This window comes from Loxodonta africana, chromosome 2 (assembly GCF_030014295.1).
Source record: "Loxodonta africana isolate mLoxAfr1 chromosome 2, mLoxAfr1.hap2, whole genome shotgun sequence".
Taxonomy (NCBI): Eukaryota; Metazoa; Chordata; class Mammalia; order Proboscidea; family Elephantidae; genus Loxodonta; species Loxodonta africana.
Genome location: NC_087343.1, coordinates 94,894,362 through 94,921,437, shown reverse-complemented (window position 1 = coordinate 94,921,437; position 27,076 = coordinate 94,894,362). Strand labels below are relative to the sequence as shown.

The window sequence follows — 27,076 nt, the reverse complement described above, 5'->3', positions numbered from 1 at the left end:
TTTAAGAGCTTGGCTAATCCATCCTCCTACCTCGGGACCACTGCCATAGGCGTGAGAATCTTCTACTTCAAATATAGAGAAGAAAAAAAAAATAGAGATTCACTTGCTCCACCCTGAAGATAACAAATACCATATCTTGATGATTGTATCTTATAGCAGTGACCATGTAATTTTCAGTTTCTATGTAGTTGTGAAATAGTTTCTTACCCCTTGTTTTAAAAATAGAGAAAGAAGCCATTTCTAACTCTGGTTCCAAGGAACACCTGTTGCCGATGCCACTTAGTCTTGAGCTTAGCTGTCACGTCCTGCTCACAAGCTCAGCCGTCTTCCCCTTCTTTCTCATGCCAGCCAGTATCATATGTCGAAGTTGAATATATCTCTGGTGATGTCAGAGAATCACATAACACCAGGGGAAAATGAGGCCAGCCAGAATGTCTCTACATTTTCTGAAAAGAAAACTAAAGCAAAATAGCCAAAAGAAATCTTCTGAATTTTGAATATTGTCACTGAAATCCAAGGTCTTAGATAAAGTTAGGAATGACAAGGGCAAATAGCAGGACTCGGCAATCAAGTTAGTCTCTTCGGTCTTGGTAAATTCATGCTTTAAAAGGTAACTCATTCATCCTCATAATAGTCCTTTAAAGTAGATACTCATGTTATGCCCTTTCCACAGAAGGCGAGACTGAGGCACAAGTAGTTACTCAAGGTAGAACCCAGCCAGTCTGGCTCCAGAGTCTGTGCTTTTAGACGCTACACTATGCTGCCACTTTCCAGAGTCAAGGCCACTTGCCTTTGTATATGCATTCTTAGGGCGTCTTTCCCTCTCCCTACTTCTGAGCACCCGTTATCATCTGTCAGAATTCAGCGCAGCCATTCAGGAAAGCCCTTTCTGACTCTTCTAGGCTCTTCCCATGGCAGCCTGTACCTACGTTTACTTATCTTATTGTCTCGTCACTGCAGTGTCTGGGCACATGTCTCTCTCCTGTATATTCAGCTCTCTGAGCACAAACAAGTCTTATTCAGTTTGTATTCCCAACCCAAAGCCCAATAGTTAGGGCTTGGAAGATACTCAATATATGTTACCTGAATAAAGGAAAAGTTGATTTTCTAGACATAAAATTTTAATAGTGTTGATGTAAAAAAATGGAGAGAGTATTTCAAGGAAATTAATGTAATTTTAAATAGGAAAATATATACTTTTGACCTCACAAAAGTTGAGTTCTGCTATATTACATACAGTGAATATCTAATTAACCATCCAATTAAATGACTGAGCACCGTGGGCCCATAAAGCAAAGTTTTACTGACTCAAAGATACTCTAACTTTTCTAACGTGCAAAACCTAAAACACTGACGTATGGAAGTAAATGAAATGAAATTGGTATCTCAGATCAACACAGATCACCTTTTAAAATAATGAACCTCTTACCGCCGCTTAAGGTGAAATAACTTCAAAGACGAAGGCAAATGGTAAAGAAGTAACAGGATGGGGTTGTACTCTCAGTATAAGGAAAACATACAGCGAGGCATTATAATATGTTAGTAATAGTGACATTTCCAGGGTTTTCAATTGACAGTTATTCATCCACCACTTAATCCTTTTCTCTCAACAACCAAAATGAAAGTCACTGCTTTTAAAACTACATTTTGTCACATCTTTGTACATTAAAGCTTTTAATGTGCTAATCTTAATGGTTATTGATGACTGTAAGATCATGTTCAGCTGAGTTTTTTTTAATCATTAAATTTAATGGAAATAACCATTAGCACAGCAATGCCTTGTGTGGAAATTATTCACTATCATATTAAACAAAAAAAAAACTATCTTTGATAACATGGTTTGACATTTATTGAGTAGACACTACCAGTATGTTCAAGGAGCAACTGACGCATGATGGAGAGCCCCCTTCTCCCCCCAAAAAAGCCTTTAGGAATCCCTTTGAAAATTTAGGAGAATTTTACACTCTACATAGCTATTTGACAACAAGGCAGAAGAGATTTATGTATATTGGTTAATTTAATTGGCATTTATTGTAAATTAGATATAATTTTATATAAAAAGAAACCAACAGCTGTTTCCTTATTTTGATTGTTAATTGTTTACTATTTTATGCATTTGGTTGTCAAGCATTGTCACTTCTGGAATACTTAATTTATATCAGCTAAATACATGGAGACTTGATGGTGGCAATGTACTGCTTTGGATAAATTACTGAGGAGTGAATGAGGAGACCTGCTTTTCAGACCCAGAAAGGACTCCATCCAGTCAGACCATGGGCAGTGACTTAGCACCTTTGAATTTAGTACTCATATTGGGGATAACACACAAATACCTTTAGGGTCCATTCACATCCAAATATTTTATGATCATATAATCATAAACTTTACTTACATCATGATTTTGTAATTCATTTAGCATTGGAAAAGGAAAAACTATCATATTACAAAATAGGACTAAGTGGAAAGAGGAAAAGGCCAAGGATATTTAGTTATTCACCACCAGTGTCATTGTTTTCTAAGTATTTGTTTTTAGGAATACTTATCAAAAAAACTTTGGCTGACTTTCTTATCAGGCATAAAGACTTCTCTGCAGTTCTTACCTGAAAATTTAAAATGTTGGTAAAGTGGTTAAAAATTCAGTCTAAAAAATTGGCTTTAATGAGTTTGTGTTTTTGTTGCCTAACAAAACACAAATTCAGATGGCAGTATTCAAGAAAGGGGGAAGGATAGTATTTAATTATTCTCAAATAAGAAAACTATGTTTTTTTATCAGTATAAAGATATAATTTTTATATGACTCCTTGAAATATCTTTAAGCATCAAATAAAAAAAGGAATACCTAGGTTAATAGTTGTTTTCATTTTAAAAGTAGTATTCTGTTGGTTTGAATTGTTCTGAGTGAAGACTCTCCATTCATTCATAGTTTTGCCTTGGGAGTTGACCCAAGGCATAAATAAAGCTCCAGTGACATTGCTTTATTTTTATTATCCTATGAAATTAAGTAACAATTATATTTTAACTAAAGCCAAGGCTATCTAGATTTATTAAAAAAAAAAACACACACACAAAAAAAATTTATTAAAGGAAGAAAAAATTTAGCCCTCTAATTGGATGATCTACACCATGTGATATGTAGCCGCTGCCAAGAAAATCAGTACCCACTTCCCATATACAAGAGCTGACAAATTATAGATAAAGCAGTACCTTGACACCATTCTCTGTGGGCTAATGTTGAAGAGGGAGAGGTGAGTCAGAGAAGACAGACAAGAATGTTACAGGTTAAGTCGGGATATCATAAAATCTGCTTTCAACCCCTTTGGCTTGATTTAACTCTTCAGGAGTTTGATTTTGAGAGGGAAAAGCATTTCAAATTACAACTTCCTAGATAGTGTTTAAGGAGCCCTGATGGCACAACAGTTAATTTCTTGTCTGCTAACAGAAAGGTTGACCGTTCAAACTCACCCAGCAGCTCCACGGGAGAAAGACTGAGTGATCTGCTCCTATAAAGATTACAGCCTAGAAAACTCTGTGGGGCAGTTCTACTCTGTCCCATGGGGTTGCTATGAGTTGAAATCGCCTGATTGCACACAGCAACAGAGTGTTTTAGCAGATTTTAGAGTCCTTTAGTTTATCATGGTTTCTGACTTCACAAATTGTGTCCCTTTTTTTTCTAACTATTCGATTATATTCAGTAAAGCAATGTGAAAATCCACTCATACCCCCATTGATTTAACCATTTTTAATATTAAATTCAAACAGTTAATGTTTTCCCCTGAAATATTAGTTCTACTCAATTTTTTTTTTCCCTCCAGCCAATCTTTTTCCTTTATACGCTTTTGCTATTTCTCTATTCCGTATTTTTGGCATCTGCATAAGATTCTATTTGGAGATGATATGGAAAGAAAAGCGTTCTTCATAATTACCAGTGATATGAAATTGTACATCAACAGACAGCAGATGCTAAAGGAGGGGTGTGGTTAAAAACCCCCTTTTTTGGAAATCAGTTTTTACCTACCAGGGACTTTCTCGCTTGGTGCTTCAAGATTTTCAGCTAGGAGGATAATTTGTTGTTTTTAGTCAACAACTGTCCAAAATCTCTTAGATTTTGTAGTTAGACTTACAGAGTATATATTTCACTAGAATCTCAATTCAGAGAGAGTAATGTTACAGTGCCATATTTGAAAGGTCCTTTGCTACTTTAAAGGAAACTATATTGTACCAAAACCTTGGATAGTTTGTTTCAATTCCTAATCTGTAGACATGTCCATAAAGTGCCAAGTAGCCCCTGCATTTCTTTATTAGTGTTCCATTTTAAGTGTTTAAACTGGACTCAGTATTTACTAGCTAACTTTTTCTAAACACCATGCCTTCATGTCACAATTCCAGGACCTTAGACCCCTCTTAAAGCCTCTAGTTGTGGTAAAGAACTGATTACGTTGTGTTTGTAGTATAAGAAAAAAAAAAAAAAAAGCTCTGCTATACTTATATAGGAGCCCTGGTGGCACAGTGGTTAAGAGCTATGGGTGCTAACCAAAAGGTCAGCAGTTCGAATCCACCAGCTGCTCCTTAGAAACCCTGTGGGGCAGCTCTGCCCTGTCTTACAGAGTCACTATGAGTCGGAATCAACTCAGCGGCAATGAGTTTGGTTTTTTTTCATACTGATAGAGGTTACTATAAAAAAAAAAAATAGTATAGTAAAATAGCAAATCTAAATCTATGGTTAATTTACATATTTGAACGTAACAGTAATTTACATAATAATCATGATAAGGGAATCTTTGATTTACTCTAATGTTAAGCAACTCAGAGAAAATTATAAAATCATGGAGAATTTTTTGCTCAAGCTATAATTTGGAAAAATATTCCAGAGATAGCTGTTCAGAATACTGAAATAAGTAAGGGAAATGCATGACATACCAGCTCCTTTAGGGACAACATATTGCCGGACAACATATTGCCCTTGGAAGTTCTGTGAATTTCCATTCTGAAGGATCATTGTAAGAACTACGCCAGAATATCTATGCAAGGCATCTACCATAGATCCCACTACAGACCACGGAGTTTAAAAAAAAAAAAGCAGTTGCCATTGAGTCGATTCCAACTCATGGCAACCCCATGTGTGTCAGAGTATAACTGTGCTCCACAGAGTTTTCAAGAGCTCTTACCGTTCAGAAGTAGATTGCCAGGCCTTTCTTGCAAGGCACCTCTAGGTAGATTCGAACTACCAATCTTTTGGTTAGTAGCCAATCGCTTAACAGTTTGTACCACCCAGGGCATAATCCCTGCTTTTAGTAAATATTAGCTGTTGTTAATATTGTATTACCTATATCCTTGATTTTCTAACCCCCCGAAAAAAAGGTAATTCAATGCAGTTCCCGTAATCAGTATCAAATGTGCAGTAAGTGAGCGACTGGCGAGTGAGTGGCTCTCTTGTAGGCTTCACGGAGCTGTCCAGCATGGCCCCCGTACTCACGGGTGGGAGTGAAGCAGATAGGGTAATAAATCTGAGGCAGAATGTGAAAGCAGCGCAGCACAGCGCAGTGCAACGCATTTCACTTTGAGCATTATGAACTTCTGATGTGTTCGCAGCAGTTGTGTAAATGTTAAAACCACAAGTAATTATTCTTTCTCTTCTGTCACGTTCTCTCTAATTTATGCTGTCTCAATATTTTTGTTTATAAAAATGACTGAAAGAGTGAGCGACTGTGTCAATAATGAAGACACCCCCTCATTTTTAGCAAAGAGACAGTCCCAAACTCACAAGAAGTGAACAATTAAATGAGTCATAAATCTATCATTCATTGTTAAGTGGAATTTTTAAAGATAGGAAGGTTCAATATCACTTTTATTGTGCAATTAAAACTATCCCTTCAGTAAATCAGTACCCAGAGTGGAGCAATATATTTCAAGTGCTTTCATGTACTAGAAATGTCAGCTTGCCCATTTCTTTCTTATGTGCAAATGGAGCCTTTATTTAGGGAGTGGAATTCAAGGATGCATTCTAAATCTGAAACAGCTGGCTCTTATAATAACGTAGTGGAAGTAGCCTGGGTTTTGGATTCAAATCAGAGCTCTCCCGCCCACTGACGGGGAGAACTCAGGCAAGTCACAGAACTCTCCTGAAACTCAATTTCCTCAACTCTCAAAAGCTGGAGCAAGAATGCCTGACTCGCATGACTATTCGGACGAATGAGAGTGGTAAACTAGCAGAGACATTCTCAATCTTTGGAAAACCAGTTGAGTATAAGTAAAAATTGTTTACTTCTGCCTCACAGTCCAGAGTTTATAATATATGCTGTATATTTAAAGTTTTGTATCTAGTTGGCAGGTACACTGTTAATTTCACTGAAGATCACTAAACAAAGCGCAGAACAAGTAGGCTAGATGTTGAATTCACAAAGTTCTGGCTCAGCATCCAGGATGACCTGGTCAAGCAGAAGAGACAAGTCCTTTTTTAGAATGTCTGCTGCCCTCTAACTGGTACAGCCAAGAATAGTCTTGGCATTGGTGTATTCTTGGGATATTTTTCTAAGAATACACCACAGCAGTCGCTGAGGTTTCACAGGATTTTCTTCAGAGTATAGAATTATATGCAATTATATTATTAGCTCCCTAAGAAACCCCCAGAAAGAGTAGAGACTTGATTTTATGTTTAAGAATCTGAAATCAGAAGTCTTTAGCAGGATACGAATCAGAAATCTGATTTGCCCCCATTCTACATTAAGCATATTGAAATTTTCATCATTCCCAGATTTCTGACCCCAAGTGTTTTGTGGTTGCCTTTTCCCTCAGAGCCATCCCATGAAGAAGATCTCCTTTTTTCTCCAAAAAAAAACACTAATGATGGTTCACACCAGCTGAATCACATGTCGTTCCTCCAGCTTTTAATGGGCTTTCAGGCAGTCAGGGGAGAATGACTACAGGACTGAAGTCTAGAAAGTCATAATATTTTTCGACGAAAAAAAAATTATTTTAAAAGAATCACTGCTAGTAATGGGTTTAATGTGCAAGTTTATCACGTAAGATTTGAGGGAATTCCCTAGGAAAAGACATGTTCATTTGAGACACAAAACAGTGTCCTGATATGGAAACTAACTTTTAATTTTAAAAACATTTTAAAAGTCAAATATAAAATTAATTGATAGTTGTGAGCATTGTTATGCATATAACACCTTTGCTTTACCAAGACAATATGCTATAAAGGTTTTCAAAATTGTTCTTAAAAAAAAAAAATCTAAGAGGGTAAAACACTTGGCTGAAGTAAAAGCAAGCAAATCAATACCATCAGAGTTTCAACTATAGGGAGCTTAATGCTTTCCTGTGGCAGTTTGCTCCCCAAAATCAGATACCATTAACAAATTACTAAAGAAAGCAATTGTATTCACCCGTACATTAGAAACTGTTTTACAGATAACAACTAATAGCAGATACTGTATACTACTGGACATTTTGTTATCATGTTGAGTGGTTCTGATAAAAGCTGGTCTCCTAAATTGATAGTAGATAGTTAAGTATCTTCACCTCCTGAGTCTATTGCAGAAAAGAAGATTGTTGGCTAAAATATTATGAAATCTACCTTTAAGAGCATATTCGATCATCCATTTAAAATAGCACGTTGAAAGTTAAATAGCTGCTCTGGTATTTAATGTAGCTAAACCCAATATTCCCTATTAGTAAATATTTATCCAGAAGGATATCAGAAATATGACTTGGAACATCACCTTCTGTGCCTTTTCATGTACATTCAGCATCTTCTGAACCTGAACTTGTATTTATGATCCTGAGTTGACCATGTAATGTGCCCCTCGAGCTTCTATATTGCCTTTGGTTTAGGAGGACCTTTGAGTCTCCTGTCCCTGTTCTCACATTTGTTTCCCCTCCTCCTTTTTTTTCCTGTAATTTTAGAATGAGATTTGACTCACAAGAATTTTGCAAAATCTCACAGCATGACTGATTCTTGAGGATCAGGGCAGTGTTGACTTCAGGGCATGGACTCTGGACACTGCTTAGTTGCAAATCATGGCTCCTCCAGTTGTTAGCTGTTTGATGTTGGGCAAGTTAGTTGACCTCTCTGTTCTTCACTTTTATCATCATGTAACATATGGATACTATTTGTACCTTATAAGGTTGTACCTCCGAGGATTAAAGATTTTTTAAATCCACATATAATAATGAACACTTATATAGCATTTACCAGGTGCCTGGTGTAGTATAACACATATAGTGTTTGCTGTTATTAATATTTTTATTGCATGGCCATATTGGTAATGACTGCCTTAGACATATCTGGGGGCCTCTGATTCAGATGACTACTTTTATGCTTCTCTCACACTAATGAAATCATTACTTAGCATTGAGAAAACTAGGGCTCGGTAGTGTTGAAGGAACTCTAACAGAAACCTAGATTCAACATCTTTATCCTCCCTTGCCCTCAACTCCTGACTGTTTTGTAAATCTTTTCACCCTGCAGCCTCATCCGGATCCGTTTCTCATGTGCTCTGTGGCAGGAGCATGCTAACTTGCTTTCCGAAGAGCAGTCTAACCCCTTTCATCACCTTTCCATTGCCAACACACAGAGTTAATGATGTCACCCACCACTCAGAAGCTATCTTTGGCTACTCATATTCTATAGTATAAAGTTTGGTAAAAGTTTAGTGTAACATTAACATGGTTTAGGAGGCCCAGATGTTGGCCAAGTCAACTTCTCCAACCTCTGGAAACTGCATACTCTAGAATAGCTGGTATTTCATCTTCATTCGAGAAGAATGATCTCATTGCATCAAGAAGCGACTCCTTCTCAAATAGAGTAGGGACTCTGAGGTTTCTCCATCGTGCACTCCCTGTCTCCGGGAAGTCTCTGTCCCTAAACCACGGAATAAAATTCTACTCACCTTTCATGGCCACCTTCCCATCATTCTTTTTTTAGGATACCATGCAGCCCACCTTTTTGTGGAACGTTCTGTATGAATAGAATATCACTGAGATTTGTCTTAATATAAAGAGAACCCATGACAATAAACAGTTGTCAGTGTGGAAGAAAAGATCTAGTGTCTTATTAAAGTTTTCATTTCCATTAGGGAATATTTCCACTTTGTTTGATTCTACCACTTCCCCTTACGCTAAGGTAATGTGCTGTGAAATGCAACAGGTGAAAAGACTCTTCAAATTACCTCTCTATAAACAAATTTAGTAAGTGGGTCCTTGCATGATTTCTTGGCTTTTACAGTATACGGTTGATAAGCAGCTTGTCTCAATCGTATACCTGGTCATCACTATGCAATCATTATCTGATACAGAAAATTGTCAAAAGCAGCCTATGAAGAAGAGAGAGTCTTGTTTGAAATTAACAAATTACTCATTACGTTTTCAGTTCTTACCCCACATTCCCTCAGTAACTTTTAGTGTCGTTCCAGAATAATTCCAACATGTTCTATGTGTCTGTTTCGTGAGCACCTGAAACATTTAAACTAGCGCTTTACTTTCTATCACCACCTCCAGTTGTGGCAGGAGTTGAGAGGAACGTGAGTTCAGCACGGGCTGAAGTTGTCTGAAAGGCTTCATGAAACAGTTGAGACTTTTAGCTGTTCCTTAAAGGATGAATTCAATTAGACAGGAGAGAGAGCACTCCCTGTTGGGGAACTGCTAGAGAAGAGACTCGGGCATATTAAGAGGACACTGAGCCTGGCTGTGGACTTTGGAAATTAAGTTAGGTTGATAGAGGGGGTCAAACTATTGACAGTCCTGAGAGCCAGGCGCAGGGCACTGACCCAGCAGGGTTAAGCAATATATGAAAAAGGAACATAATGGAAGTGGCGGTTGAGAGAGATTCCCCTGGGTGGATTGGGACTGTACATTAAATTTGGCATCATCACACGTACACACAAAAGTTTGCATGCAGCTTTCAGGAATTCACAGCCTTCCTGAAACCCATCTTCAGGCCTGGTGAAGAAGCCTTCAACTAGATACTAGGGACCCAGATGGGGAGGTATTGAAAGATCCTAGTCAAATGAGGAGGAAAATCTAAAGTAGGATGGTGGTAGTGGAGATGGAAAGAATAGGTGTAGCCAGAAGGCATTTTTGAAGAACATTTAACAAGATTTGTTATCTGAGTGGATACGCAGTTGAAAAGGAGGAGGGAAGGGTGAATGATAACAAGGTTAATTTGGGAAATTGAAAAAAAAAGATAAGTCCAGTGAAGAAATCGGCCTTGGTTTATAGGGACTAGTTTCTGTTTTGTGCTTATTAGTTTTGTATGCTTGTATTTATAATTGAGAGTCCAGAAAAGTGCCAAAAAAAAAAAAAGTAAGAAGTCTCATAATGTCTAAACACCCAAATAAGACAAAGTTCCAGAACTTTGGGCTCAAAGAGAGCTACATGCTCAATTGAGCTCTGTGAGACAAGGCAAAATGTCCTCCTCATAACATCTTAAGCCAGGAATATGTTCTTTGAATTTACAACTTCTTAAAATAGGAGCCAAAAAAAAAAAAAAAGACCAGCAGCAAGTGTTTGCAAGTTAACTGGGAAGGCAAAAAAATACATATATTTTTTTCTCCTAACACCGCATTTCAAGTCAGTGTATTTACACTAATTTTAATATGAGTGTTTAGAAATTTGCAACCAGTAGAGGTAGATTCTATTATTCCTTTATACAAATTAAATTATGAATGCCTAAATTGTTTTATTTTTCTAATGAAACAATATTTTTAATCAACTGCAACTGTAAAACAAACTGACTCTAAAGTTGGTCTGTTCTTCGTTTTCTTATAATCTATAATCAGGAAATCCATTCACTCGTGCTATATAATTTTTGTGCTTTTAAGTGGTCGGGGAATGTGACATCTGCATGCCGTCACATCTAAATTGGTAATTGTCCAGGCGGACCGTAATTTTAAAACATAGCATGAAGAAAGGTTTAATCTGTATATTAGAAGGTTGTTGAGGGGTGGTGTTGCCCAGCCCCCTCGCAACCCCTGAATTTAAATGAGACCATTCTCTTTGGTGAATTTATCTTAAGGTGGGACAGCAGGCTCAGCCCAGGCCACAGCGTTCTGAGTGAGGAGGAGACTGCGGTTTCTGAGCTGGTTTAAATGCAGGCTCTTCTTAGCAGTAAACCACACGCATGTATTCATCATTGATTTTCAAATGATAGGTTTCTATATCGCTGGCTTAGAATCCACAGTCTTGCATTCCTGAATCTATATTATGCCAAAAGAATAACAATTTGGTGGCTGGAAACAGAAATGGTTATTATACGGCTCCAAAATGCTAGCTGGCACAATATGCTAAAAACAGCAGAAATTCACCAGTAAGAAAGCAAAATTTATTTGTTCTTAAAAATAACTTGAGGCTCTAAAAATATGAATTTAAGAAGTGTCATCATGGTTCAAAATATTTTACATTCAATATGTAAACACCTTAAAATATGTGACTAATCTTCTAAAACGGCTTCGTTTCTAAATAACAAGACATATTCCAAGAGAAAAGCAGAAGGCTCTTGAAATCATTTTTTTTTTTTTTTTTTTTTTTTACCTTTTGATGAATTTATTGGGTGGAAAACTACAATGTCTGTTTACTTCTTTCTTTTTTTTTTTTTTTAATGCGTCTTCCCCAGATCGTTGTTTAAAATGTGGGCAAAACGACGTAGGCTTTGTTGGAATTTCTCAGAAAGTTTACTGTAGATTTTTTTTTTTAAAAAAACCCTTTTCGCAGAGCCTCTGTGAAGCATTTCCATTTTCGCACACTGGCCCAGGGCTTGTCATATCATAGGACAACACATTTCACGAAGCGGTTTTACTTCCTTTTAGCAAAATTACTCCTCCATGCAAACCAGTATCGGCATCTACCGAGCCGGGGTTTTAGTTTCTTCTGATCTATTCAAGCTTCATTGCACCGCTTAACTGACTTCTTTTTCCCCCTTCTTTTGAAATTACCCAGCTAATTTTCCATTTGATTGTTTATTTAAACCAGATCACATACAGGCTTAATGGATAAGTGACGTATGTATTCAGCATGTCAGTCTGAACTTCAGCTGACGGGAAAGTCTAGTGCGATTTTGCCTTCGTTTCCTCAATTCCCTTTTTATCTAACAAAATCTATTAATTAAAACTAAGGCTCTGACATATTTACAATAATGATTCAGTAAGACACAGTAAATACAGGACTTCTCTGAGCACTCCATTTTATCAAGCATTTTTCAAAATGAGTGTATTCTTTGTTTTATATTTCTCCTGCTGAGAGAAGGTAAATATGTTTTATGTAATAACTTTTGCCACAGAAAACTGTCCAAATTAACTGTAAAAAGAAAAATTTGGCTTCTGACATATTTAGCTGGCTTCAGAGAATGTAACTAATTTTCTCCAAGTTTTATTATAGAAGAGTAATTTCTATTCAGATTCAACCAACATACCTTTAACAACTACTATGTACGAGATACATGCTTTAGAGGCGTTCCGTTTGTTTTATTTTTTGAGTGCCCCCACCCCCAATAACTTGGAGAATTTTACGCCTAATCCAACTGACAGATTTAATTTTGTAGTTATTTGTTACATATTCAGCCTGTTTATTCATGCATAAAATGAGACAGGTAAATGAATGGGATATGAAGAACAAATATGCTCTACACAGTGTACCTCAAATATATCCTAATTCAAAAGATGTTCCCAAAAATATCTGCTAAAATATACTTGTGCTTTGCCTTCCCAGTTCCTCATTGCCTCTATCTCAGACCAGCACCATGGTCTCCAGATAGTTCTCTGTCTACACTATCAAAACCAAAAAAACCAAACCCGTTGCTGTCAAGTTGATTCCAATTCAGATACCCTTTAGGACAGAATAAAACTGCCCCGTGGGGTTTCCAAGGAGCAGCTGGTGAGTTCGAACTGCTGAACTTTTGGTTAGCAGCTGAGCTCTTAACCACTGGGCCTTCAGGGCTCCGTCCACACTGCCAGGACTCTGTAATTCCTCAGTATCCCAAAGACCATCTATAGACCTGTGTTATACCTCTGCCCTGAAACCTTCATGGTTCTATATTTCCATCATGTAAGCACAAGACATTTTAGCCTAGAATTCAGTATCTCTTCTACAACCTGGCCTCCATGTCCTCCAGGGCCTCCACCACCCCTCTCTTTTCTCTAGCTCCCTTCTAAGCAAAACCAAACCAAACCCATTGCCATCAGTCAATTCCAACTCATAGTGACCCTCTAGTGACCCTATAGGACAGGCTAGAACTGCCCCATAGGGTTTCCAAAGCTGTAAATCTTTGTGGAAGCAGACTGCCACCTCTTTCTCCCATGGAGCAGCTAGTGGGTTAGAATTGCCAACCTTTCAATTATGAGCGCAGTGCTTAACCACTGCACCATCAGGGCTCCTTCCCTTCTAACCAGACTGTGCTCTGTAAATTCCTACCGCGGTCCTTTCCCAGTACTTAGTCACAAACCTAGCATATATCTCTGTCTCTTGTCCTTTTTCAAAGCACCCCCCCTGCCCCCGCCCAAGGCCTGCCTCCTCCCTGGATATTTATCAGATAATCTCTTCCTTCCTATGAACTCAGCAACACTCATCTGGAGCGTTCTGTAGGCACCTCACCCTAGGCTGTCTGGTATTATCTGTACCTTTTACATGTCTATGCACTACCAGAAGGGACTGCAGGGCGTTCGAGGCCAGGGCCTTGGCTTTGCATCCCCACAGTATCATAGATCCAAGGGTAATAGATACTTGTGTTTTGTGATAATGATAATGATGATAATAACAATGAGGTTTAACTGCCTCCTTCAGAGAGCCTCTGCAAACAACTGTCTGGTTTTCTAGCAAGGATTGTTGAACCTGGTGGTTGGTTTCTGTCACTCTCCAAATCAAAGGCAGGGGAGGAAGGCAGCCCAGGACTTTCTGAGTCGGCTCTCCTTCCAGCTCAGGTTACGTTTCCCATGGACTCCCCCTATAACTCCCTGTCAGGCAGCAGCATATTTTGGAGCATGAGAAATGGAGACCTTCAGATATCCATGTTTCTGTTAGTAGGGTGCTAAACATCAGAGGCCTAAGAAAACCTTTGCAGTATTCTCAATCAATGGCTATTCCTGTACCTTGGTGAGTCAGCAGTTTCCTGGGGGCGGCATCACTTCATTTGAGCTCCTGAGAAGGAGTCCTGCTTCTTGAAGTTCTGTGTGAGCAGGAAAGCAAAGCTTCATTTGGGGTACATGCTGAACTTAGTGAGGAGGGTTAACCTGACTAAAGGAAAACTAGAGAGAGAGTTCGCGCAGAGAAAAGGAACACTGAACAGCGAATGTGTCTGAAGCTTCCCCTCCTCCTGCATGTCCTAGAAATTACAGTCTTGCTGGTATGCCCCTTTTCATTTAAGGACACACAGACAGAGAAAATAAAACCCAAACCAATTGACTGAAAGAGTGAGTCACACCAGCCAGGCCTCCGCCGAGCAAGTCGATGAAAGCGCAGGACCAATTCTGTGCTTTTCTTAGACCCTGAGCAACTGTCTGACTTTCTTCCTGTTGTTTTTTGTTTTGTTTTGTTTTTAAACAGAAAAGAAGTATATACTGACTTCTGAGCATGTTGATGAATATTAGGTCTCTCCTCATTAAAAGTTTTTAATCTTTCTTCAGAGGGATACTAAATAATTAACTGTTTTGGTTACTCTTCCATGGAAGTTGCCAGTCATCTTATGATCTTCCCATATGTGTTTATTGTACAGCTTACCCTGTGAAGCTTTTATTTTTAATCCCATGTAGTGTATTCTCTAGGGCCATATTTGAGTCTAAATTTCTCCCTGAATGCTTTCTTTGTTTTGTTCGAACAGGGAATGGGTATGGCAATCCCCGAAACTCGCCAGGTCTGCTGGTCTCACCTGGCAACTTGAACAAGAATATGCAAGCAAAATCTCCCCCACCCATGAATTTAGGGATGAACAACCGTAAACCAGATCTCCGAGTTCTTATTCCACCAGGCAGCAAGAATACGATGCCATCAGTGGTAAATGCAAAACTACATTTTAAATAAATGTTGACAATATTTTGTTATATGTTTTGTCATTCCTGTATTTGTCTAGCTTTATGAACTACCTAAGTTCTCCCAGAAAAGTAACACCTCAATGGTATTGCTGGAGCCCTGTTTGTATGTAGCTATCATTTCTGATAATTGGTTAGCTTTTGCTTTTTCCATGTTAAAAATAACCAAGATCCAGTGAACTCCTGTAGATGATCTGGGGTTCTGGGACAAAGAAAACATTTCTTTTTAAAGCCTCCAATTTACCGTTAGGAAAAAAAAAAGTATCTCTTACCCTGCTTGTGGGACATATGGTTTGACCAGTGGTAGAATCGGACTCATGAATGAGATACTACATACTAGATTTTTACAATTTTTTATGTCCTAAAGGTGCAAAAATAAAAAATGTTTTCTATAATTTCCTGATGTACTTTCCCCTATTAATTTGAAAATCCTTTTTTAGGTATATTGTGATAATTTTACATATCACATTCCTATGCATGACTTCAACTCATCTTTGCGCATACGTACTTATTGCATATACCTAGCTCTCAAAAGCAAATTGTTTTAAAATCCTAGGCATTCTGAGAACAAGGGTTATATTTTACATCAAAAAAAAAAAGAGTTGTGGGCCCTTCTAAGAAAAAATATGAAAGATAAATATATACATAATATTCATCGACCTGTCCTTCTCCTGGGCCTGCATGCCTAAGATTAAAATAATATTGAGGCCAAATTCAACAACAAAGAGACTTACATCAGTGTTCTCCAGATTAGCTTTGCTTAGGAGAGAGTACATTTAAAACCAAGATTCAGCAGACAAATTTAGATCATTCTGCAAATATATTTTTTTTTTTTTCTTTTTGTGCTCTGTGGCAAGCTTCAGGGTAAAACAGTCCTGCAAGCTGATTAGTTTATTATGGCACAGTGCAGATTAATTTTGAATATCGACCAAAAAAAATCACATAATATGCAACATTCCCTTCGGAAAAGACTAGGTCTAATAAATAAAACCTCCCACAGGGCCACAGCCAACCAGTGTGGGCCGTGGCATGCTGTTGCAATCGGGAGATTTATTCCAGGTCCCTTAAAACTGATGCTTTCCCAGGGATTCTGTGAGTGGTCAGGTCCCCAGCAGCCAGGTGCAGCTCCCCCTCCTCCAGCAAGTGGGGTTTCCAAGTACAATCTTATTTTCAAAATGTGGTGGTGACATAATGAATGTTGAGACACTGACCTGTGCTGAAAACTGGATAGAGTGTCTTCACATTGGAGACAAACAGCTCATTAAAGGAGACAAAGGATGTCTTTGTAGGGAGCTATCTTTACAGCCTGAGTTTTAAAACTGTTTAAACTCGTGCAACTATCAGAAGATGCTTTTCCTTTTGTTGAAAAGATATTGCCCAATTCTAAATATTTACAGACACTAATGAATAAAACTCCTTCCTCATGCTCTCAGTCTGAGGATGTCGACCTGCTTTTGGTAAGTGGCGAGAGTGCTTCTGTTAAAATGACGAGTACAAGGGAAAAATCTAAAGCGACTTTTAGGTGGAGGTGGTAAAAAAAAAGTGTAAAATTCTGGAAGTTACAAGATTATGCCAATATTGCTAAATGTTTCGGTGCTATTAATTTCTAGTGTAACTCACAAGTGAAAAGAACGTCAGGTTATTTATTTTTCTGGCTCAGCCTCGGTAAGGGATAGCCTTGTTTTCAGTATTTTAGCACTTAGAGTAAAATTTGAATACAAAAATAACACTTTTTTTTAAAAAACTTTTGAAGATACTTTTTTTTCTAGTAATTAGATTTTAATGATCTTTATGTATTTGTGGATCTCTAATCTCCTTGCTGTAAGGAGTTAAATATAAGCCTTAGCTGCTTTGCCATCTAGTTTGAGAGTTTAAAAGAATCTGAAAAAAGTGGTCAGAGCACCACCTGCTGGTCAGAGTACAGCATGAACTTCTACCCATCTGCTCTCTGCTGTACGTACAACTGAACATAAAAACCACCATGGTTGATTTTAATTTTTTAATTTGCATTTGAATAAAAGCTGAAACAATGGAAGTACAGTATACATATTTCATCAGTTTTCAACATAGTCTGTTTTTACCCATAATAAAGCTATGGTACTTTTACTAGTTCAGTTGCCTAGGAGATACTGATGTAATGGGTTACTATGGCAACAACTGGTCTCTTGAAGGATTGTAAATGATAGGGTTGGCAGAGTTCATAGAGACACATGTTAAATGATTAATTTCATGAGATTTATACCAAGTTATCTCTTTATGTGCAAAACTAATACAGAAATACAGTATTTTTAACTTTTTTAAAAAATCAATCAATAATGTCTTTTTTATTTGCTTTAAAAGAATCAAAGGATAAATAACTCCCAGTCTGCTCAGTCATTGGCTACCCCAGTGGTTTCCGTAGCAACTCCTACTTTACCAGGACAAGGAATGGGAGGATATCCATCAGCCATTTCAACAACATATGGTACCGGTGAGTAGCTTCACCATGTGTAAATAGTACATTAAATATTTTTTTTATTAAAAAGCAAGATAAAGCAATATTATCTCTTTAGTCTGTTTGGAAGCTTTATTTAGTGGCTGTGGTATCCAGAGCAGTCAGTGTACCATTACCGGTTCCTTAGGAAGACAAAATGTGATATCCATATCTTGTCTTTCTTAAGTGACTGGAAGTTTAATTAACCCAACGTAAGTTCAAAATAGAAGCACCAGGTCAAGGAAATTGAGCTGTTATTTCTTTGGTGTAATAGAAAGATTACTTTCTGGAGATAGTTAAATATTTCTCCATCATCAAATGCCTATGTACTATAATACCAGAGTGTAGTTCTAATAAACTAGAAATTGCAGGCTGTTCTACTTAGAAGCCATCATGGAACACTTACTTTTGCTGTAATCTGTTCTTTCTACATTAAAATTGTCCCTGCTGTTTTATCCTCTTCCCCTAAAAGAGTCAAAAAATATACAATAGCAATCATAAATAATATGAATAGAATATGTTAGAAATTGAATGGTTCAACATTTGAGAATTTTCCAAATGAAATAATTTTCCTTTGTTGTTTTGTTCTTTAATCTAGAGTATTCTCTGAGTAGCGCAGACCTGTCATCTCTCTCTGGGTTTAACACTGCCAGCGCACTTCACCTTGGCTCAGTAACTGGCTGGCAACAGCAACACCTACATAACATGCCACCATCCGCCCTCAGTCAACTGGGGTAAGCAATATTATTCTTCTTATAATATAAAGTTCCAGTGTATTTTTAAAGAATAAATGACAATCTCCAAATATGTGCTTGAATGTCCCACAGAGGGTGTAAAATTCTACTTATGTTATCAAAATCTGAAAGTAATTATCAGATCAATACCTTTCAAGGAGCTTAAACATATTCTCCTTATTCTTTAAGAGGACAGGGAGCTTTGTGATAATAAGGCATATTCTTTTCCTTATATTTTAGGCTATATTTGTTTCCACTTCTATCCATAAAGGGTAGAATTTTCATTTGGTTTAGTTTTCATGTAGTTCATTTGGGGAACAAGAAGGCATTTATAGTTACAAGTCTTTTAAATGTTTGAGAATCCTTCTCAGTTAACATAAACCGTAGAGTTTATGCTAATATTAACCAAATACTCATAGGAAAAGCTATTTAATCAACATAAAGGCTTCATATAGTTATAATGGATTCTTAGTATATTTGTGTATTTGCAGATATTGTATTAATTTTTTTTTTACATACATATATATATATCAGTTACCAAATTTGGATATAAAAATAATTTTTTTTGTTTTCTGAAGTCAGTGGATATGAATTTCTGCCCTCTTGTGGTAGCTTTGAGATACGTTTTTATCATAGACATGGCTCCTGTCATTTGTCTACGGAAACATTCAAACTTTAGGAAGCCCTGAATTCACAACTCACACTCCTTCTTGTAAATCAGAGGAATCTTGAAAAGAAAAAAAAAAAAGAGAGAGATTTAACATGGACCTAGGACTTGACTTTAACTAATGACTCCAAAACTTCAATTCATCATCAAAAGAAAATACTAGGAAGATATAAAATATTTGACAGTAACAAGGTTTTAGATTTTAGAAACATTCTATAAACCTAGTCCATTTGTTTAGAATAGGCAGCTAGGTCTGTATTCATATGTCTAAGGAGAAAAAAAACATTTCTTAGAATAAAAACCACTGATTGATAGCACAAGCTCATGTCCCTTAGTGCTCCCCACTCCCAGCCCCCTGCTAGCTTTCATTGATTTAGCAGAGATTAGTGGTCTGATTATGGGATCTTCACCCCTTCACAGTTTGGTTATGTACATCTTACTCACTAATCACTGTCATTGGAAACCTAACCTTTCGTGTAAATAATAAATTCTACATGACATTGTTGACCTACTTTCTTGAGAAAACCGTTAACTTTGAAAATACAGTAAAAATTCATCAGCGATAGTTTCACCTTTTAGGACGTTTAAATTTTCTCCGGAATTTTGACCATCCGAGTAGATATGTACCACAGTAATAACCTTTCCAAGGAATTATCACTAAGCACATAATACCATCCAGGTGATTTTATTGACATGTGGCGTTATACTGTTGTGGTTCAGTGGCGAATCCAGTGTCCATGCTGCTTGTCAAAAAAAAAGGTTAACTTTTTCATTCTTACTTTTTCTTATTTTTCACAAAACCTGTCCTTTATAGGACTAGATTTTCTTAAAAACTATCAGTGATATGTAAAAAGCCATATTCTCTTTGAAAGTGGCTTTCTTTTGTTTTCAGTAATACCTGATAATATGCATTTGTACATAAAAATCCATATTTATTTACATATTTTAACTATGCCATACTTTTAAAACTGTCTTCTGTTACATGAGAAGAATCCAGTTCTCTGTTGCCCCTAACAGGTTTCAGAAAATGAGACAGCCCTGCACTAGAGAGGAACTGAATTACAACAGCAAAGGATAAAACGTTTTGTTTGGCACTGGGTTTATTTCAACACTGATTCTCATGGTGTATAATTTAACTCTGAAGTTGGTCTATGAGTTTTGATTGTACTTAATCTCTTCCCTTAATGCTAGAATGGATAGCCCTCCTAGTCCTTCCAATTTTGGCCCTCCTTCATCTGGTGTAGTAGTTAAGTGCTATGGCTGCTAATTGAAGGTCAGCAGTTCAGCTCTACCGGTTACTCCTTGGAAACACTCTGGGGCAGTTCTACTCTGTCCTATAGGGCCAACTAGGAGTTGGAATTGACTCAACAACAATGGGTTTGGGTTTTTTTTTTTTTTTTTTTAATCTCACACATGCACAGTAGCTTTTAAAAAGAAAATTCCTCAAATGAACTACTCATGCTCACACAATTAAATGCTAACCTGTAAAAAAAAAAAAAAAAAAAACTCTAAGGTATAACATTTATGTTAAATAAGTTATATGGATAATTTCTTTCCATGTAAATCAATTAAAAGAACTAAACAGTTTTCAAAGCCAAAGTGTTCTTATATACTTCTGTGGTGGTTTCAAATTATTTCAGATAGATACAATATTCAAAAGTAAAGAGTAGAATATATTTCCCCTCTAAAAGAGTAGAATATATTTCCCTTTTACTAAGTATATATTCCCGGTTTCCCAAGAGGTTTACCATACTTCTTTCTCAAATAAAATAGTATAATAGAGCTCTTGGTACTTTGGAAATTCCTTTAAGTCTTCAAAGCTATACTTTTAAAATGCTCTAGTATCTGATTTTATCTAACCAAGTTTGGGGATGATTCACTTGCCTAATAATATGCTAAGCCCAGTAACATAAACTGGTTTGAGGTGGGGAGCAGAGAGAACTGACAGCAGGAACTTGTCAATAAGGGCTAGTGACATTCATTTGAATACTAATATTTGAGGAAATGACCCTCAAGTTTTAAGTATTTTGTTTTTTTTTTATTACCTAAACAAAAAGGCAATCTGTTTTCTGAAAGCGTTTCTGTGCATCGCCTTCGTTGATGTGGACGTTCAGTACATACTGAGAGAGATAACCTGGACTAGAGATGTTTCTTAAAAGGCTGGATTAAGTATAGTCTGATAGTCTTAATTTCCAGGCGGGGCAGTAAGGAATTTGAATAAACTATCTAGTCATGTTTAATTTCTGGACCATTAAGTGTTTGCCCAGTTCTAAAGCACATATCTGTAGTAGATGAAAACTTGCACAGAGGACTTGATACAGACAACTTGCATGCCTGGCTCTTAATCTTGCCCATTTGCCTCTTTATCACACACACATATGAAGTATTTGACGATTACTTAGGACTATAAAATGTTGTTCTCGAGAACAAGTAGACCGACATGCTTATATCTGATTCTAGCATGTATAAAAAATAAAAAAAAAAAAGAAATTCTTTGAATACTACTTTTTCTTTTCAAGACAATGTTTCTTTGATAACCGAGTGGACAACTAAATTTCCATTCTATTTTGTGTCCCATATCCCATTATATCCTGGTATAGTGAAGCTAATCTATGATATTATTGACATTTCGTTACTGTGGATTTAGCCCCCTGAACTACTCAAAAAGTTTAATATGTGCTTTCAGTGTCAAATGAAGTGCCACTGAAAGATAAACTTAGGGACTGACTTATTTATTTATAGAAAGGGATAACCAATAATTGTTGTATCTTCTATAAGGAGAAGATGCAGCTAAACCTATATAGCCAGTTGACATTGGAATTTTAAAACCAAGATATAATTCAGCTTCTAAAACCTTTGTTAAAGAAGCAGCCATGTTGAATATATTGTTTTTTGCTCAGTTTATCTAGATTAACTGCCTTTACTGGTCTGGCTGACCAAATATTTTTTTCTCATTTTCCATGTCACCCTGCCTGTGAAGACACAATCTAAATGTCAAAGGGCAGACAAAAGCGTTTATTTGCTACTTTATTTTCAGTCTCCTAATTGACACTCATTATGAAACAGTTATGTGCTTCATGATAGAAGCATTTAATTAAATCTTAGTGAAATAGTCTCTCTTATCCAGGGCCAGGAAAATTCTTTCTTCCAGAAATCAAAAGATGATTTCCTCTGACATCAAAATGAATCATTAAGTAACTTTGAACCAAGAGAAAATAGCCTACCCTTATAGGTTCTTTTGAAATACAGGTGACCCCCCCATTTTAATGTCTTCTTGATTTAAAGATAATTTAATTAAAACTCTTAGAAATTAGTATACTAATGTAGCCTAGAAAAGAATGAACTACAAATAATTAGCTCCAAATATAAATAAATATAAATAGGTGATTGAAAATTGTATATGCTCAACGTAGTATCTTGATTTAAATGTCAAGACTGGTTTGAGTCTATAAGATTATAAAAGCCAGAAAAAGCAAGGCTTTTAGGGAAACAAATAATTTCCCTTTATATCGTTCTCTATATTAGCTTGTCGATTAATAAGAGGAAAGTAGTTCTTTGCCAGTAGGTGGTGCTTTTGTATAAAACATCACTCAAAGATAAACTCATTTCTGACTAATTTTATATCTGTATACATCTTTAGCCTTTATTGCATCTGCCAAAACACCAGCTTCAAGTTACCCCACTTTCTCTTCTGGAATATATAATCGTTCTCTCCCTCCGCATAATCATGTTTTTAATGCCACCTACTCCTCTCCACTGGAAAGTAACATATTTACAAACATTAGTAGATGGGCTTGCTTCCCTTTGTTTAAAATGGGTGCGTCTGTACGGGTAATTCTTTGACTCTTCCTCGCTAAAAGAAGTTTCTGTACTCTCTTGACAATATGGTCAAGTTATCGTGACCCTAGCCATGGATGTTAGTGCAACCAGGATGCAAGGACAGTAACACTGATGTGGCAGTGTTACTCTGGTTTGTCCTGATCAAAGTCATTGAGGTTGGCTTGCTAATCTACACTTAAGGGCTTCACACTTTTTCCCTCCAGAATTTCAGGTATCCAAGTTCTCCCACATTTTGGAAGAAGGGCAAATTAAACTCTCTAGGAATAAAAACCAGAGGGTTAAGGATTATAAACACAGCAAAATCACAGGAGGCTTTCCTTTGCAGCAGCCTTTTCTTAGGCAACCCCAGTTCATCAACTAATGCCAATTAAAAATAAGAGGAGTGGTATCTCAAGTAACCAGCAGGGGGTGACCAACAATAGCAAAGTTGAGATGGTAGTGGAAATGGACAGTATTTTTATCCAGTGTAACTAAGGAAGGATGAAGATAGTCACATTTTTATCAGTCTTAGTGGAAATGAATGTCTGTTTTTAAACCAAGGTTTGCCCTTTTTACAGATAAATTTCAACCTCCTTCTTCCTCTCCCTTCCTTCCCCTCTCCCAGACTTTTCAACAGACAGTTATTATGTAACATTTTATGGGACTGTTCATTTGACATTTGAACTCTCTTCGTTTTCTCTGAAGAATATGTAACTTAATTTTTACATGCTTATTAGCTTGAGGGAAATATTTATATCCATAATGAGCATTTGGAAATAATTATCAAGCACAGGTATTAATAAATCAAAGAACTCTGATTCAAAAGCTGAATACTATATGTAAAGGATTACAGCATTAATTTTGGAACTAGTGTAGAGAGAAACTCCATGGACACACAAAATGATTTTTCCCTGCGTGTCATGTTAAACCTTTCTGAAATGGTAGCCTATGTGTTTGGGGAGCCTGTCAGAGACGAGAGCTATGATTCATGAGGCCTGGACCTGTTAAATACTGTAATCACTACCAGCCATATCAATAAAGGCATCCTAAATCACTCTAAGAAGGCGATGCCCTGAGTGCTTCCAAGTACACTGTCCTGCCTCTGGGTGTGCTCTGGTGTCTATGCGAGTCTTTAAGCTGATGTTTTATGTAATTGTGAGTTCCTGGGGGCTCCAGGCCTCCTCCATCTGTAACTGGGTTTCCTTTCCTCCTACAGAGCTTGCACTAGCACTCATTTATCTCAGAGTTCAAATCTCTCCCTGCCTTCTACTCAAAGCCTCAACATCAAGTCAGAACCTGTTTCTCCTCCTAGAGACCGTACCACCACCCCTTCGAGATACCCACAACACACGCGCCACGAGGCGGGGAGATCTCCTGTTGACAGCTTGAGCAGCTGTAGCAGTTCGTATGATGGGAGCGACCGAGAGGATCACCGGAACGAATTCCACTCCCCCATTGGACTCACCAGACCTTCGCCGGACGAAAGGGAAAGTCCCTCAGTCAAGCGCATGCGACTCTCTGAAGGATGGGCAACATGATCAGATTATTACTTAATAGTTTTTTTTTTTTTCTTGCAGTGTGTGTGTGTGCTATACCTTAACGGGGAAGGGGGGTCGATATGCATTATATGTGCCGTGTGTGGAAAAAAAAAAAAGTCAGGTACTCTGTTTTGTAAAAGTACTTTTAAATTGCCTCAGTGATACAGTATAAAGATAAACAGAAATGCTGAGATAAGCTTAGCACTTGAGTTGTACAACAGAACACTTGTACAAAATAGATTTTAAGGCTAACTTCTTTTCACTGTTGTGCTCCTTTGCAAAATGTATGTTACAATAGATAGTGTCATGTTGCAGGTTCAACGTTATTTTGTAAATAGACAAAAGGAAACATTTGCCAAAAGCGGCAGATCTTTACTGAAAGAGAGAGCAGCTGTTATGCAACATATAGAAAAATGTATAGATGTTTTGGACAGACCCGGCAATGGGTGGCCATGGGTAAATAAATGTTAGGAACAGGCCAGGTCACCTAACATCCCAAGAATGCTCACAAACCTGCAGGCATATCATTGGCGTATGGCACTCATTAAAAAGAATCAAAGACCATTAACAGAGGACCATACCTATTTAAAAAAAAAAAAATGTGGAGTTTGAGGGCTAACGTATTTAATTAAATAAATAAATAAATCGGGGTCTGCATCTCTTATTAAATAAAAATATAAAAATATGTACATTACATTTTGCTTATTTTCATATAAAAGGTAAGACAGAGTTTGCAAAGCATTTGTGGCTTTTTGTAGTTTACTTAAGCCAAAATGTGTTTTTTTTTTCCCCCTTGATAGCTTCGCTAATATTTTAAACAGTCCTGAAAAAAACCAAAAAGGACTTTTTGTATAGAAAGCACTACCCTAAGCCATGAAGAACTCCATGCTTTGCTAACCAAGATAACTGTTTTCTCTTTGTAGAAGTTTTGTTTTTGAAATGTGTATTTCTAATTATATAAAATATTAAGAATCTTTTAAAAAATCTGTGAAATTAACATGCTTGTGTATAGCTTTCTAATATATATAATATTATGGTAATAGCAGAAGTTTTGTTATCTTAATAGCGGGAGGGGGGTATATTTGTGCAGTTGCACATTTAAGTAACTATTTTCTTTCTGTTTTCTTTTACTCTGCATACATTTTATAAGTTCAAGGTCAGCTGTTAAAAGGATAACCTGTGGGGTTAGAACATATCACATTGCAACACCCTAAATTGTTTTTAATACATTAGCAATCTATTGGGTCACCTGACATCCATTGTATATACTGATTGGTTTCTTTCATGCTTTCTTTTTGTTACTTTTTTTTTTTTTTTTTGCATTTTTTTCAAATGCAGGGCCCCTTTCTGATCTCACCATTTCACCATGCATCTTGGAATTCAGTAAGTGCATATCACAACTTGCCCATATCCTAAACCATCAGGTTGGTTTTCAGCCTAGAATTTGATATGCTTTTTAGAGATACGCCCAGAGTAGAGAAGCTCTGTTGTGGCACATGTCCTGCAAATATGGCCCTAGAAACAAGTGATATGGAGTTTACTTGGTGAATAGGTTATAAATTCCCACAGAAGAAAAATGTGCAAGACTGGGTGCTAGACAAGAAGGAAGCAGGTAAAGGGATAGTTGCTTCGTCATCCATTGCCAATTATTTTAACTGACCCTCAACCATCTTGTCAGCAATATAGGACTGTTGAACAATCCTGATGTGTCAGGACCCCCAAATGTCACTTCTGCATAAAGCATGTATGTCATCTATTTTCTTCTTCAATAAAGAGATTTAATAGCTGTTTCAAAAAAAATCCCATTGAAGAACCTCTCTATGTCCCTTTTTTAATTTTTCAAGAAAATATGATGACTCTTGTCTAATATTCATCAATAGGGATTAATTTTCAGACCCTTTAAAAAGTGAGTGCCATAAAAAAAAAAAAAAAAGTTAATACGTATCGTTAAAAAGATGTTTCAGTCCAGGAATAATTTTCCTTCTCTTGGAATGTGAAGATCTGTCGATTTGTCTCCAGTCATATGCATTGACATACACAGCAAAAAAAGATATAGACAGTAATGTCAGCACTGCTAGATCATGTTTAAGCTATTTCTTATCCATTTTTTTCTTTCACTTGCATAGTTGCTATGTGTTTCTCGTTGTAAAAGGCTGCCGCTGGGTGGCAGAAGCCAATAGATCTTATTAACGAGGCTATATTTTTCTTAACTTGATCTGAAATCCACAATTAGACCACAATGCACCTTTGATTGTATCCATATAGGATGCTAGCCTGCCTTGTACTAACGTTTTATATACTAAAAAGAAAAAAAAAAAAAGATCAACCATTTCATATATCCCACTACTCAAGGTATCCATGGAACATGAAAGAAGAACATTTATGCGGAGGAAAAACAGAATATCATCCCTAAAAATACACACACACACGCATGTTAACTCATGCAAACGGGAAAAAAAGCGAAGAAAATCATCTTCCTTACCATAAACTTGATCTCATCTTTATAACCCATCGTTATAACTTGATGTATATAAAATATGCAAACATGTCACAAACGTTCTTTGTCATTTCAAAACACTTGAGTTTATCAGTATCAGTAGAAACTTACCGGTGGGTGGGATAGGGTCATTATATGAAAATATGAAGAAATAGCCATATTAATTTTCTACCTGCAATTTGCCTCAGCAACAAAGAAAAGGTGAATTTCTAAAGCTGAAGATAAAGTAAGCTAGCTTGCCAGCAGAAGCCTTGGCTATTTATAGCAGTTCTGACAATAGTTTTATAAGAACGTGAAAAGAATAGAATCACTTGAAAATGGATGCCAGTCATCT

General features: G+C 36.9%; 1 protein-coding gene across 13 annotated transcripts in view; it reads left to right on the top strand.

The window, feature by feature from the left end:
• MEF2C (myocyte enhancer factor 2C) overlaps positions 1-26,243 on the top strand; it is a 155,267-nt gene extending 129,024 nt beyond the window's left edge. For 10 of the 13 annotated variants that reach the window (XM_023545622.2, XM_023545618.2, XM_023545613.2 and 7 more), the window contains 4 exons: positions 14,807-14,979; positions 17,355-17,484; positions 18,086-18,221; positions 23,924-26,243. In XM_023545622.2, coding sequence (XP_023401390.1) covers positions 14,807-14,979; positions 17,355-17,484; positions 18,086-18,221; positions 23,924-24,245 — 761 coding nt within the window. In that variant the 3' untranslated portion in view covers positions 24,246-26,243. The remainder of the gene's footprint in view (positions 1-14,806; positions 14,980-17,354; positions 17,485-18,085; positions 18,222-23,923) is intronic. The other 3 variants (XM_023545621.2, XM_023545620.2, XM_064273952.1) reach the window with 1 other exon arrangement.
• Positions 26,244-27,076: the final 833 nt, after the last annotated feature.